Source organism: Martes martes (genome assembly GCF_963455335.1).
Source record: "Martes martes genome assembly, chromosome: 14".
NCBI classification, from domain to species: Eukaryota; Metazoa; Chordata; class Mammalia; order Carnivora; family Mustelidae; genus Martes; species Martes martes.
In genome coordinates, this window is record NC_137902.1 from 77,108,459 (window position 1) to 77,123,830 (window position 15,372).

General features: G+C 38.5%; 1 protein-coding gene across 1 annotated transcript in view; it reads right to left on the reverse strand.

Moving 5' to 3' along the window:
• RYR2 (ryanodine receptor 2) overlaps positions 1-15,372 on the reverse strand; it is a gene marked incomplete at its 5' end in the record, with an annotated part of 631,749 nt that overhangs the window by 99,105 nt on the left and 517,272 nt on the right. The window contains 7 exons of the mRNA XM_080822946.1: positions 750-853; positions 2,936-3,032; positions 5,638-5,750; positions 6,503-6,538; positions 9,483-9,617; positions 12,273-12,332; positions 13,677-13,847. Coding sequence (XP_080679072.1) covers positions 750-853; positions 2,936-3,032; positions 5,638-5,750; positions 6,503-6,538; positions 9,483-9,617; positions 12,273-12,332; positions 13,677-13,847 — 716 coding nt within the window. The remainder of the gene's footprint in view (positions 1-749; positions 854-2,935; positions 3,033-5,637; positions 5,751-6,502; positions 6,539-9,482; positions 9,618-12,272; positions 12,333-13,676; positions 13,848-15,372) is intronic.

Consider the following 15,372-nt stretch of genomic DNA (forward strand, 5'->3'; position numbering starts at 1 on the left):
GGCTTATCATTAAATTATCTTCCAGCTTCTGCAGGAAGGTGAGTGAAGCCTAGGGCAAAGTAGGCTCCCTTTTGCACGGCGGGGAGGCAGATAAATGTTTTATTGCCTCGGAAAGGTTTCATCACAGAATCTCTGCAGTGCTCCCCATTATGAGCGGACGCTGAGCCCATCTGGATTACCGGGCATCTGAGGACACAGAGATTTAACCACACAGAGGTTCAGCCTTTGTGGCTTCAGTGAATTCACATCAATAAGACTACAGAAGCCATGGAAAATGGAGAATGCCCCAAAACAGACGTCAAAGAAACTTCCTGTTGAGATGATGGTTCACCCGCCTTTAAAGGTTTCCTAAGACCCACTGCACAATGGAGACACAGGAAGTTTGGGTCACCAGTGGCCTCCACACATTTTTTTTCCTACTGGAATTTGCTTTGGGCTCTTTTGTTTTCTTTATAAAGGCCATTTGTGACAAAGGAAAAAAAAGTCATTTCATAAGATTTGGGATCAACTGCAATAGCTAATGACAAAATTGTTCAGAATAACTGGGACTCATGGACAGACATGAAAGCCTGAACTTGAACGAACGTTGGCCCCCGGGTGTATGGCCAACGGGTCCTACCTCGGAACAATTCTCTCTCCTAACAAGAACAAGATGAAACTGCAACACGAATGGGTCAAACACAAGATACTCAGACATGGGGTTTCTTTATCTGTTCTTCCTATGCTCCCACGAACCCTCCCAACCATACCATTTCTCTGTTAAAGCTGTTCGACTAAACAGAAGTATGAGCTGATGGAGGGGATCAACTCTCTTCGTGCCTTCTTCTTCTTCTGGAGGGTTGGCTCCGGGTTTCTACAAAAAAGCCAAATTGATAAAATTTCACTTTAAATGAAATGCGCACACAAACCCAGGTGTAATAGGAAGGTCAGGAACAATAACTAAAAAGAAAGCCATCTTCTTTGGCTCTGGCGTGTGTGTGTGTGTGTGTGTGTGAGAGAGAGAGAGAGAGAGAGAGAGTGCGCGCGCGCGCGTGTGTGGTTTTTTTTTAAGATTTATTATTTATTTATTTGACAGAGATCACAAGTAGACAGAGAGGCAGGCAGAGAGAAAGAGGAGGAAGCAGGCTCCCCGCCGAGCAGAGAGCCCGACGCGGGGCCTGATCCCAGGACCCCAAGATCATGACCTGAGCTGAAGGCAGAGGCCCAACCCACTGAGCCACCCAGGTGCCCCAGTGTGTGTGTGTTTTATATGCACTGTGCACACACGTGTATTTTATATACATTGTGCATGCATGTGTGTGTTACATTAATCACTGCAAAACTATGCAGCTTAAAAAAAAGATATTTAATAATTGGACCAAAAACCACCGTGAGCAGGGATGACTCACAACATTTAAAAATTCTGAATGCTATTCTTAGAAGCAGAATCACAACTGGGGGTATATTTGGTACAGAGATTTCAGCTCTAGGGAGAGCTGAATTTACAAGGAATTACAATAAAATCCTAAGTCACTCCAAGTATAAACATTTAGTTCACAGAGCAGTGAAAACTGATTATTATCAAACGAAACATTTTCCTTGCCTATACAAACAATGTCAGGTAAAGAATGCTAAATGAGTTAGTGCTTAAACTACTTACATTTGTTTTTTAATTTTCAGTTACTTTAAGCTTAGGATAATTTTGTACTATTAGAACTTTTAACACAGGGGCGCCTGGGTGGCTCAGTGGGTTAAAGCCTCTGTCTTCGGCTCAGGTCATGATCCCAGGGTCCTGGGATAGAGCCCCGCATCAGGCTCTCTGCTCAGCAGGGAACCTGCTTCCCTTCCTCTCTCTCTGCCTGCCTCTCTGCCTACTTGTGATCTCTGTCTGTCAAATAAATAAATAAAAAATCTTAAAAAAAAAAAAAAAGAACTTTTAACACAAACAAAATTATTAAGCATTTTTACTCAATGTAGAATTAATTAATCTTGACTCTTCATTGAATGGTTTAATGACTTTTATATATCTATTGCCTTACCCATTCAGACTGATTATCTCTCTACATAAATCATCTTCTCCTGGATTTACGGTTTAACAGTGTAGATAAGGGATACATTTCTATAAGATATCTAATAGTCTATGATGGATTGTTTTGGTTCTAAAGACAAACTGAACTCACTTAAAATATACGGGGATAATCAAGGTCAAGCTTTCACGATTTATATCAGTTTATCCAATATTCCCTGATATCTTGTGAGTTAAAAAAATAATAATAACTTTTAGAGAAGAGGTCTTTAACTTGGGAATCATGAAGCCTCTAACTAATCTGCAAATTCTACCAGACCACAAGCTTGTAAATTTTCCCGAGATGATGGCTTCCATCAGATATTGTAACAGGTCCACCACTTCGAAAAGATTAAGACAATGGCCTCCCAGACTGCTCTGCTCTCGATACAACAGCGTCCTTACCAGCACAGCATGGAAGGACCATAAACCTACTATGCCATCTACTACATTTACCAGGGCTTCCAGTTCTTCTTGTAGACAGTCTATCACTCTCTGCCCATGTGATTTTAAAAACCAGCTACTTTTCATTGGCTTTTGTTAACCTTCACTTATGTTTGGTGAATAACTTCATTACAGTTCAGCTTTTAAAGCTCTCTACTGGTTCTGAGGTGGTTAAAGGGGCTTCGAGGAAGAATTTAAGAGAATAATGGAATCACTGTTTGGTTAATAATAAACTATCATTCAGCTTAACTTCTGAATTGCATGATGTTGGAGAGCTGTCTGAAGTAAGGATAAAATTCTCCCTAAACACTGAATGCAATGACCAACAAGGATAAGTTTCATAGGAAGAATATGCTACAATGATATTTTCTCTTTAATATGATATGATAAATGCTCACACCAACGTTATCCCACCAAACCCAAACCCTCTTTCATATTAAAACATACTGCTAAATCTTCTATCAGTTTATCTTCAAAATAGTGTTCTTCTGTTTCAATCCAAGACTTTTCATATCCCTGAAGAAAGAGATTGACAGCCCGGTGCCTAAAAGAAAAGCACAATTTCAAACAAAGAATTTTTTTAAATAAATTGGAAAATGAATCATTAGTGCTTTATCACTGGATTGTCTGTGCACTAAAAAAAGATAAAACAAACTTCCTATTCATGATTCCAGAAGCAACACATTATAGTGAACAAGGCGAGGCTTCTCAGATCGCAGGTTGACTTACATTCAAATTCTGGCTCTGCCATTTCAAAGCTTCACAACACTGGCCAAGTTATTCACTTGACCAACTTCCACTTTTTCCATTGATAAAACTAGGAGAACCCCATCTGCACTTCAGTTTTGCAAGACGTAAAAGGAGATAAATAATGTGAAGCACATTGGGTAGACAGATAGTCATTAGGGGGTAGCTATTATGACATAAGGTGGCTCTGAGAAACAATGTACTAAGTGTTCATAAAGGAATTATTCAGTATTTGAGTTAACATTAGATAGAGGCCCCAAGGATTACTAAACAAAATGTCTTACGTGAACTTAATAGGAGCAGATATCCAAAGACTAAATCCTAGGACACTGAAAATAAATGGCTGCCTAGGAAATAAAAGAGCCCCACAGACTAAAAGAATCAATAAACTCATCATGAAGTTGATGAGAGGTACAGATAAGATTCCACCATGAGAAAGGAAAAAAGAAAGTCATGACCATAAGGAAACATCCTAAGAGAATATCAGAAGTGTTAAATGGAGAGGTGCCATCATCACAGGATGGAAAGCTGAGCCTCACTGTACTGATGGCGGGCTATGGAATCATGAGGCACATGGTCAGATAGATTTACGAAGAGTCTGGAAGACCAATGGGAGGAAATGACTTGATGCACCCGGAACTGCTAGAAATTGCCATAAAGTCCCATGCATGAAACAGGCGTGACAAAGGACGGCCTCAGCCTTCCTGGGACATCAGAACCAACCAAGTGGCTTTTGTACAATATACTTGCTAAGCACTCACAGAAATGCTGATTCAATAGGTTGAGGCTTGAGGGTTTCTGCGATGAATCTGGGTGTATTTCCGAAAAGTACCAGGTTTGAGAGGCGCCACAAAAAGGGATACCATTTTAGAAAGGTTTTATCAGAGGGAGTGGATCCAAAGACTCTGTGACATCCTTGGGGAAACGAGCTTGGAACCTGCTGCCATCAACTTGGTAAGGGGCAATAAACAAGTAAGCTGAAGAGGTGGCCATAAAGGAAAGAGGATCCAAGTGAAACAGAGAAGGAAAAATCTGATGGAACTTGGAGAATGACTAGATAGGAGAGACCAGAAAAGGAATAAGACAATGAATTCAAGGTTAATATTCTATTGACTAACAGGTAACACCATAACGGAGTCAGAGAATTTAAAAGGCACACATGGTCTCGGGGGAAATTCATGTATTTTTATACCCAGCGAAGGTGCCAGACCAAGAAATCCAGCTGTCTTAGTAAAAGGGGATTGTGTGAAGTTCGTTTGCTTTGTTGGGGGTGTTCTTGTTCTGTTTTACTCCTTGACTCATTTATTTATTCAAAGATGTACTGAAAGTCAGTGTTCTAGGTACTGAGGGTACAAAATTGAACACAACTCTAAAAGATCTCAAAGCCTGGATCAGAGAGACAAATAGGCCCAACACCATGTGAACATGCCCACAGCCAGAGACCTGATAAAAGCATCCTAGAAACAAAGAGGAGGAAGCGTTCCATCTGCAAGGAGTGGAAGGGCATGGTCTGGTCAGAGATGCTCCAAAAAAGAGAGGCAGCTGAGCTGAACCCTGTTTACCAGACGTGGGGATGGTATCACTGACACAAGGCTCCGAGGGGAAAGGGCACAGTTTCTTGGGAGAAATACAAGGAGGCTGAACTGGTACCTGGGCCACAAAGCCAGACTCAAATGTACTAGGTGATTTTCTCTATTTTTCTCTATCATTTCTCTATTTATATAATTATAATATATAAATATATAATAAAATATAAAAATAAAATATATAAATATAATTATAATAATATAAATATTTCTCTATAATTTCTCTATTAACAAGTACATCTGCTGTTATGAGAAGGCGGGGAGCCTGTTAAATGCATTGACGTTATTTCCATACATTAGGTCCGTATCACTGCTTCTCCCCAAGACGGACAATCCCCCCAAAATAATAAACAACAGTTAACAGGTATAGTGTTAAGTTTGGCTCTAAGTACTCCGTATACCTCAACCCATTACATCATCTGAACAAGTCCATGAGGCAAATCTCATTATGGTACACATGAGGAAATCTGAACCATCAGGTAAGAAACGTGACCAATGTCAGGCAGCCGTCAGCTGTGATGCCATGATTCAAATCAAAGCAGTCTGAGTTCCTAATGACCCCACCTGCCTTATATATGTGAGCAGATCTTCCTCAGTATTTAAGAGCATTTAACAATCACACTGTAGACCACAGTCCTCTGGAAACACCCAACGAAGAAAAAACCAAACTCAAGTATTATACAGAAGAACCAAGGGATCTCTTCCATCCGTCTCTCAGACTACTGCACTCAGGGTAAAATGGACGCTATACTCCTACTGCTTCGTAGGGGAAAAGAAAAAAAAATTAATCTATTACAGAGATTTAAAAAGTCTGACCTTGGCAGATTGTATAAAGGTGCCATCCGGAAGCAGGCTACCACTGCCCTTTTCCTCTGCTTGGATAACAGTTTGTGCCATACAGCCTTCTTTGATCTCTGTGGATGCTCCACCTGAGGTAAAAGGATACGAAAAAACAAAATTAAATATTTAAACCCCAAACTACCCTCAAAAATACAGTATTAAACAGCTGTGCCTTTTCGATTAAAAACTTTTAGAATTTCAATTCCAAAAGCACCTTACAATTATTACGGAAAAACCCAAGTCCTAGAAGTAACCCAATGCTAAATTGGAAATATTTTTGAATGCTACATATTTTCTTTAGTCAGAATATAGTTATTTTCCCAGTAGTGTATACTTGAGAAGCCATGTCATCTCTAAAATCAAAGAAATATAAAATCATTCTAGATAGAATCATGTTTTCAGAATTTGGTATGGTTCTAAAACATATTTTCTGTCTATACAAAAAATTAACACAAAAATTATTTATGTATCCATTTAAGCCAATTTTATCTTAAGAGTCAACGTGAATAGAGACATAGAAAATTCTTCTGAAAATTCAACTCTTCCTTAATATAGTAGGATGGAGAGAAGATGACAAAGCTTCGAGAACACATTACTAGGAATGAGGTAAAGAATTTAATTTTGCAATGTTAAAATACATAATTATTTTGTTAGAGAGGGACAAATGAGAATTCAAAGTTGCAGTAAATGAGGCAAGCAAGTTATTTATTTAGCTAATGGTGTTTGGACCTCCAAGACGAAAAAGAGATTAATTATAAGTATTAGAGAGAGAGAAAAAAAAAACCCAACATGTCATTCTAAATTAATTAGTAGTCTCTAGGTAATTGAACACTGTACTTCCCAGACTGTAATATCTCCGGCGCATACATGTAGATTTCTGGAAGAAATAAAAATGTTGCGTTAGCTAAAAAAAATAAAACTAAAGTCTATTACCCTTTGCAGTAAAGGGTCAAAATATGAATGTCACAATGCCTGAAGAAAACATTAACAAAGTCTGGACTACAGTGGTTTAGAAATTTTAATGAAGCAACTTGTATAAATGGAAAACACTTATTTCTGTGAGGTCATCCCTCCACAGGATCGGTAAATACTTTCCAACAACTGTACTCTTCTGTTTTCTTCTGGATGACTGTGTTAAGTGAATGGAAGGTAGTATTGTTCAACTAGATCTAATGCATTCAAGTTTCATTTTGAGATTCAGGCGCACAGACTTGCTTTCTGGGAATCTGCATTCCCACTGGTGTGGGTGACAGTCAACAATCATAATAAAGTACCAAAGCACTGAAGATCCAGAAGTGAACTTGGTGGAAAATGTGTCTGCCATCATGAAGCTTACCACTTGGCAGAGCATTTTATTATACATGAAAAGTTTCTGAATAGTGAGGCTTTGTCTAACTGTCCAAATGCACAGAGGTGCTGATGTGTTAGCGTGCCTCAGGTTTGAGTATTAGGAAATGGCAAGGGGACAGGTTACTCTCAGGGACCAATGACCAGATATGCAGTATAAAATACACAGTCCCAAAGGTTGCTGATACCGGAGATAAGTGAAATCAAGTCTCTACTATGCACCCACTGAGTTTAGCAAGTGAAGATATTCTTTGCAAGCTGCTCTATGACTTAGCAACAAGTTAACATTGGAATAGAGGTAATGCAGGCATGAATTCCTCTTATGGCCCACTTTTCCCTCTTTTCTAGTCTTTGGTCATTGATGATTTCTTTTTACTCGTATTCTTAACAATGTGAAGAATGGTTGACCTTAACTAAAATATGACCGCCTAGAAAATGCCTTCAAGATTATGGGGATCACCTACTTGGCAACTAGACTAGGTCTGGACTCCTTTTATAGTCTAGTCTGCACATCTGGGCATATCTGCATCATTACAAGGTATCCACATGCTCTGCACGGTCCTGACCTAGTTGAGTAGAGATATAGCCTTCAACCCCCAGAACCCGCAGCTCCTAATGCTGCCATATGGTACTGTATGCCATAGATGTTCATGAAGGGAATGGCTGCAGCATAAAATGAACCTCACTACTTTACAGATGACTTCGTTCATTACGATTGAATACAGTTACCAATATATGTCAATAGAATAAAATCAGATTTCAATAAGCCTTATTTAATGTATCTATAAGTCATTCAAACAAATCCAGACACGTGCATGGAAACTAGAAAGAATTAGAACCTTACAGTACGGGACCCGCAGGTGGCTCAGTTGGTTGAGCCTCTGGCTCTGGATTTCAGCTCAGGTCATGGTGTCAGGATTGTGAGATCGAGCCCTGCATCAGGCTCTGTGCTGGGTGTGGAGCCTACCTGGGATTCTCTCTTTCCCTCTCCCTTTGACCTTCCCCCTCCCCTCTCTAAAAAACAAAACAGAACAAAAAATCTTATGGTAGGGTACTGCTGCCAGAAATAATCCTCAGGTACACATTAAATAAACATTTAATAGTCTTCTTAAATATGTGTGTAATTCTGGAAAACAACTCTATGACTTTATAGGTCATTAAGATTTCATTACCTTAAATCTCATCATCTTCTGAGTGATCATTTGTACTTATTTAATATTTCATGGAAATATTTAGGGGAATATTGAGTTTGCCAAATTTTATTACATTATATTAATAGTGTGGTGTTACACAATGTAAATACACAATGTAAATACATGTCAATAGCCATGTGACTTAAGGGTAGCCTAGTTAAATTTCATCAGGTGCAGTGATAACTTGCATGGCATGTGGGAAGTTTTTAATGTTTGAGGGGCACCTGAGTAAGGAGGAAGGAAAGTAAGAGGATACCGTATTAGGTGATATCTTTACGTTATTTAACTGGTCAAGGCGGGGATGGGAGATCACCAGATAACAAAAAATAGGAATCCAAGAAAAAAGTTTGTTACTGCTATGCCAATATGGTCTACAAAACATTTAGGTGACAAAATTCCTGAGATGCCATATGCCCTTGTATTATTTTATGTTTGTTGTAAAATGAGAGACCTGCCATGTCAGATGAGGACTGTCATGAAGGCCCAAGGACAGATCACACTGTTGGGTTCCCACTGAGCCCCCTCGCTTGGTGTCATTTTGCTAAATGGACCTCATGAGAAATAGGGATGGTTTCAGTATTGCAGATATTTTACCTAAACCAGAAGATTCCTCACACAACAGTATAACCCACAGATGGGTAATGTTTCAAATATTATTGGTTTGAGAACTGGTAAATAATGAATAAGGAAATCAAACACATAGTGAACTTTGTAGTTTAAAGTAGGATACAACCGAATAATTACATAAAAACACTATTCTCACATAGTTTTAATATCAATGCACTGCTCTTCTCTAAATGTAATTTATTGCTGATCTTGGAGCAAATTAACTCAAAACTATCTCTACCGAAAGGTGAAACTAATGGCCCCCAAAGAATCAAACATTAAATGAGTGAAAGCATCTCAAACATGTTGTTGTGAGCAGTAATAACAAATGATACGTAGAACATGCGGTCAGGCAACTCCTGAAATTTTTGTTAGAATGATTTAAAATTAAGCATATAATCTTATTCATCTGTATAATCACAGAAATATTTTGAGAAAAGACAATAAAACAAAGGCTGTGATATCCCAAAATACATTAGCTATATATTGCTACAAAAAGTACGAGCTGGGAAATCTTGCTTATTAGATACAAGCGCTCCTCAATCAAATCTTCTTCACCATGAATCTGCTGAACATCTCTGTTTTTTGGCCCACACCTAACAACGAACGCACATCGTCTTTGAAGTGTGCTTACATGGTTAAGGCAAACACGATGGAATCAACACGGACTCTAACCTGCTCAAGATGGAAAAGCACATTCGCTATATCTAATACTCTTTCCACAGTCTTCTCCGGATCCGACGTGTCTTCAGTCCTGTTCGGTAAGTCTTTGTACAGAGCCATTTGCCACCGAATAGCAGGATCCTCCAGCTGCAGGAAAGAAGGAAGACGCCTCAAAGATAGAAGGTTATGACCTAAAGAGGAGGAGACCTACTTAATGGAGTGTTGCCTAATGTCAAAACACTGTGCAGAGACGAGAGCAGAGAATGATCTCGTTCTCACGAAGCTGTTCATCTAGTGGGGAAGACGGAAATTAAATATGTACAATTGTGATGACGGCTACTCCAAGAGAAATACTGGGTATCATGAGCTTCAACCTAACCTGCTGGTGGTTGGTTAAGAGTCCCCTGAACAAGGGAAGTTTTGCCCAAGAAGTAAGGATGAGATGGACATGGTCAAGGCAAGGAAGTAGACAAAGAAACCTTCTATCTTTCTCTTCCCTTTCACAAACACTGAAAGATCTACATACTTACTTTCATAGCAATGATATGGGATCACACTTACAGGTAAATACAGGGACTCTACAACTGAGCTCAGTCTCACTGAAACAAAGATAGCGATATCAACTGATGGAGGGCTAATAAAATCATATTCTACAATGAAGGGGTCTTTTTAATACCGTCAAATTTCCTGAGTGGGAGATATAACTGAACTCTGTATGCTTTTGAGAAGGATTATTATAAAATCATAGAAACCAAAAAAATACAAACATCCTTACAAGGAACAGATCACATGACTTCAGAGAAATAATATAGAAATAACTATGTCATTAAAAACAGGCAAAGCAATCCCCTTATATTTCTCTTCCCTTTTCAAATTTCCATTAAGAATGAGAGACTGGGGGGTGCCTGGGTGGCTCAGTGGGTTAAAGACTCTGCCTTCGGCTCAGGTCATCATCCCAGAGTCCTGGGATGGAGCCCTGCATCCGGCTCTCTGCTCTGCGGGAAGCCTGCTTCCCCCACCCCCCACGCCTGCCTCTCTGCCTACCTGGGATCATGACCCAAGCCGAAGGCAGAGGCTTAACCCACTGAGCCACCCAGGTGCCCCAGTACTTCTAGATTTTAATACACATGTTTACTTGTACTTGGCAAGATAAGTAGAAATGTTATTCTTTGTAATATAAAATTACTCCTTCTGGCTCCGAGGATTACCAGTCCTACAATTTCAGGACAATATATCTGAGAAGGTGTTAGGAACAAAAAAATTCATCTTCTGTAAGTCTGTACGGCTCCATAACACATGTGCCTAACTCACAGCACAAGTATAGACTGAAATGTCAAAAAGAAAATCTATGTATTCATTACCACTTTATTTTCTGGTCTCGTTCATTTGGAGGTGAAATGTTGATTGTAAACATGTTTCCTTCTCTGCTCTCCTTTCTTCCTGACTCCCCAGTACACAATTTAATTTGTCCATAGTACTCCTACAAGTAACCTCTAGAAGATAATTTCCTCTAGAAGAAGAATTTCCTCCTGCTTCTTCAAGACAACCTTTTTCATTCGATTATTTCCCGAGAGAAGCACAGAACCTTCCCTAAGAGGTACTGAACATCTCCTGACTCTGCTCAGTGGTGGCTGTCCTAGACTGTGGTTCTCAAAGTGTGGCCTTGAGTCCCCTGGGAGACCCTTTCAAGGACCACATGATCTCCGCAAACACCCATGTATGTAGCATAAACCCTTCACTAGAGGTGTAGTTGGAAGATTTATTAGTACATTTTAAAATGTTCAAAATCTTTTTGCGACCTGGAAAGCAATTAAGCTGTAACAGGAATTCATCTCCTGCTCTGGACCAGTTTATAACTAAATGTATGACTAAGTACATAAACATCAAAGTGCATGTGAAATTTATTCTAAATCAGTATTTGTTTCCTGGGAATATTGGAAAGGTACACCTCACTTATATCATAGTGTCGTCCTAAGTGTTAAAAGAAAACGTATACGGTTTTGATCTTGGAATGAAGCATTTTAATACCCAGGAAAGCAAACATTATACTGTAGTCACTACTTTTTGACATCTGTACATTTTCATAATTGAGAAAATTCTCCAGAAGGGACACCAGAATGGAAGCAAATACCCTGAATCAAAATAATAAACTTAAAAAATAATAATAATAAACTTAAAAAATAATAATAATAAACTGCTAGACTTCTTACACTGCATAGCAGTTTCCATAAACAAATGAACAATTTATCTCCTAGTAGGAAACAATTTCCAAATAATAGTAAATGATTACTGGACTACAAAACGTACTTCTGCAGTTTTTTTTTTTTCTTACTCAACGTTAATAAGTAGCCATTTTCATGATTTCCGTTCATGTTTTCCTTCGCCTCCCTAGGTAAATTCATTTATTCCTATTACGGCAATTCTCAATATCTCCTATGTACTTATGACTCTTAAATTCACATATTTAGTTCCTGGTCACTAAACGTAAAAGTTCAAATTCTTATGGACACCTGTCTCCATGTCCCAAAAGTCCTCAAACAGCTAAGGAAGGTAATTTCCAAACTTTATTTAAAATCATGGCATATTTTCTTCAAAGTGCGAGAATCTTTGATGATCTACTTTAAAAATCCATCATTCATTATCTTGATGGTCTTTAATATCAAAAGCTTTGCAAGTAGGATAAAAACTGACTAAAGCAATATGTTTCTACTTTCTTAAATGCTAAAGTAACATTATTTGTAGTATATTCTAAAGAGAGATTAAATAATTCATAAATGCTAAATGTGCTTAAATTTGGCTTACCTTGCCTTGTAAATGAATATTACTGCGGATTATATCTCGTACTTCATCTTCAGTGTCTTTCTGTCAAGAAATAAATGTTACCTAAAGGAAGTCTTACAATGAATGCATCAACGGTCACAAGTCAATGGAAATAGATCTAACCGATTTTGAAATAGTACAGGTCTGAATAAACATGTCTACAGGATTTAAATACATGTCGCAAATTTAGGGGGGTTCTTCTTCAGATAATTTCTTGATACTGCTTTGACTAGAAACAAGGTAACAACCTACTTCAGTTCTACAGTAAGTGCCGTAAGACTCCATGGAACAGAATTTCCAGTTCACGAGAAGTAGGGCAGAACTATGTTCCCTTGGTTCACACAAATATGTCTCCATCCTTCTCTGAAATCCTTACCAAGTAGTTATGGCACTTTAGGATACCCCCACGATCCAGTGATAACAAGGAGCATATCCTGGGAATCAAATACTAGAACCCCCAGCAGAACAGCACCTGTGCAGTCCACTCTGCTACAAATCCCCTCAACCTCCTTATCTCACGGTATCAAACCCTGATATACAGAGAGGTGCTCCATTCAGCGTGGGAACAGGCAGAGGAAGAGTATGCAATTTCCCTAAACATAATAGAGTAATTCCACTGCGTATTTTTGTAAAATTGCATCTGCATAGCCGTGAAGAGAAAACACAGGAGCCATAAAGAGATCTGGAGAACTTAAATTTTGAAGCTTGCATAGAAGAAGAGCCGCTGATTTAAAAGTCAACCCCTTATCCAACCACCATCAGCACAGTGCAGGACTCTTCTAACACTGAAAAATAACCCCTCAAAAATCTGAATACACTTCTCATAACAAATGTTATAGGGGAGTTCACAGGAAATCCTTTTTTTTTTTTTTTTTACTACCAGGAACTTGTTTATATCTTTTCTCTTTGGTTCCTAAAGATTCCCTGAAGGTGATTAACATAATTTAGAAATAAAAAAACAGCCACACACACACAAAAAATAGGCAGTCTTTGTATCTGAGTGATAGAGCCTATGCAGTAAAACTGCTTAACAGAACATTTAATGCAAATGAAGTACTGACATTGGGAGATGGAGAGAAGGAAGTTGGGGGAAATTGGATGGGGAGACAACCATGAGAGACTGTGGACTCTGAGAAACTAACTGAAGGTTTGGGAGGGGAGGGAGGATGGGGCTTGGGTGAGCCTGGTGGTGGGTATTAAGGAGGGCATGGATTGCATGGGGCACTGGGTGTGGTGCATAAACAATGAATCTTGGAACACTGAAAAAATAAAGTTAAAAAAAAAAAAGAGAGAAAGAAAGAAAGAAAGAGCCATGAGCAAAAGGAGTCTACACATCTGAGAGTCTGGAGGTCAAGTGATCATCCCTGGTGTGCACAGGAAACTTACCATACTAAATCGGTTTTTGGCCAGAGCAATGAGCTCCTGGTCCCCAGGCGCACAGATGTTCAACCCAACGGGCAGCAATCGCTTCAGAGCTGCCACAATAAGGGACGTCTGCATCGAATACCGGTCTCCTTTGCGCTTCATTTTCTTCCTCTCCTGATCAGAGACAGCTGCCTAGAGAACAGAGTTGAGTGTTGGAATCTGTGACTGCTCTTCCCACGTTCAGAACTAGGAACTTCTTCTAACTTGACGGTGGTTCCATCTTCCTTATTTCCTGTTGGTCCCTATTTTTGCAAATCCTTCTCCTCTTTCCTTCTTAACCTCTCTTGCTAATTTCCAAGTCCTACTTTCAGATTCCCAAGTCATTACAATTCACCGGTGTGCTTTCTACACACTTGCAGAAGGAGACCGCCCAAAGCAACTTGAGAGAGTTGATGGGTATATGAAAAACCCGTGGTAATTTCAGATATTGTATGTTTTATAGTTTTCAATGCTTAGAAGGAAAAATGTAAGAATTTATGATTTTTCTTTTGACAGATCCTTACTTTGAAATATAAACTCTCTCACACATGCACATGGTATATATAAAACTATTATAGGGCGCCTGGGTGGCTCAGTGGGTTAAAGCCTCTGCCTTCGGCTCGGGTCATGATTCCAGGATCCTGGATCGAGCCCCACATCGGGCTCTCTGCTCAGCAGGGATCCTGCTTCCCCCTCTGTCTCTGTCTGCCTCTCTGCCTACTTGTGATCTCTGTCTCTCAAATAAATAAATAAAATCTTAAAAAAAAATAAATGAAACTATTATAAAATGTATTAGCCTTTTATATAGTCTGAAGACTTGTCTCCCTAGGGCATTAACCCCTCTCTAGTGGAGACAGACGTTATATACTAATTGGTGTAACATAAATATTCAGAGTTATCTCTGGATGACCTATTTACACCTGAATACTTCCATGCTACTTCACGGTTCTTTTGTGATTTTTGTTAAATTTTATGTTCGTGCTTCAGGGTCACTTTAAACACAGAGTCTAATTTTCACTGGGTAATGAGTATTATTCTACGAAGAGGGCATAGTCGAACATCAAAATTAAAATAAATGTCCCATATCCACTTCTTTGTGTATGTTAAATTTCTTTGTAGCAATAATTCAAACATTGAAGATATTTTCAGGATAATAACATACTGTAATAATTTTGGCCTACTGAGAAAAAAAAAAACCAGAAGAGAATTTAACATACAAATGATTTGCTTTCCCCACAAAGAGACAAAATCTATCACAACACGTAGAATTTTTTCACATTAAGTAGTAAAATGATTGTCATCATAAAGTCATGGTAGCTTACATATTATATTAATAATATATAATGTATTTACTATGACATATACTATATACTGATATATCAAACCTGTAATATCTGAACTATAGCAATAAAAACTATATTCAGTTTCCAAAGAGATTTACTCATTGCATGGATCCTGTTCTTATCTTTAGCAATTTGTGAGAGAGATTATTTTCAGTAAGTTTATTAGGAAAAAAAAACAATGAATAATTATTTGTACTATTAAATTGATTAACCCATAATAAAATGGATTAGTAATTTTAAAAGAGCTCTTTGTTAAAAGGAAATGCAACCATGGTGATAAAAATAATTACCCAAATAAGGAACCAATATCCTAAAAATTAAACAAATTGATACAA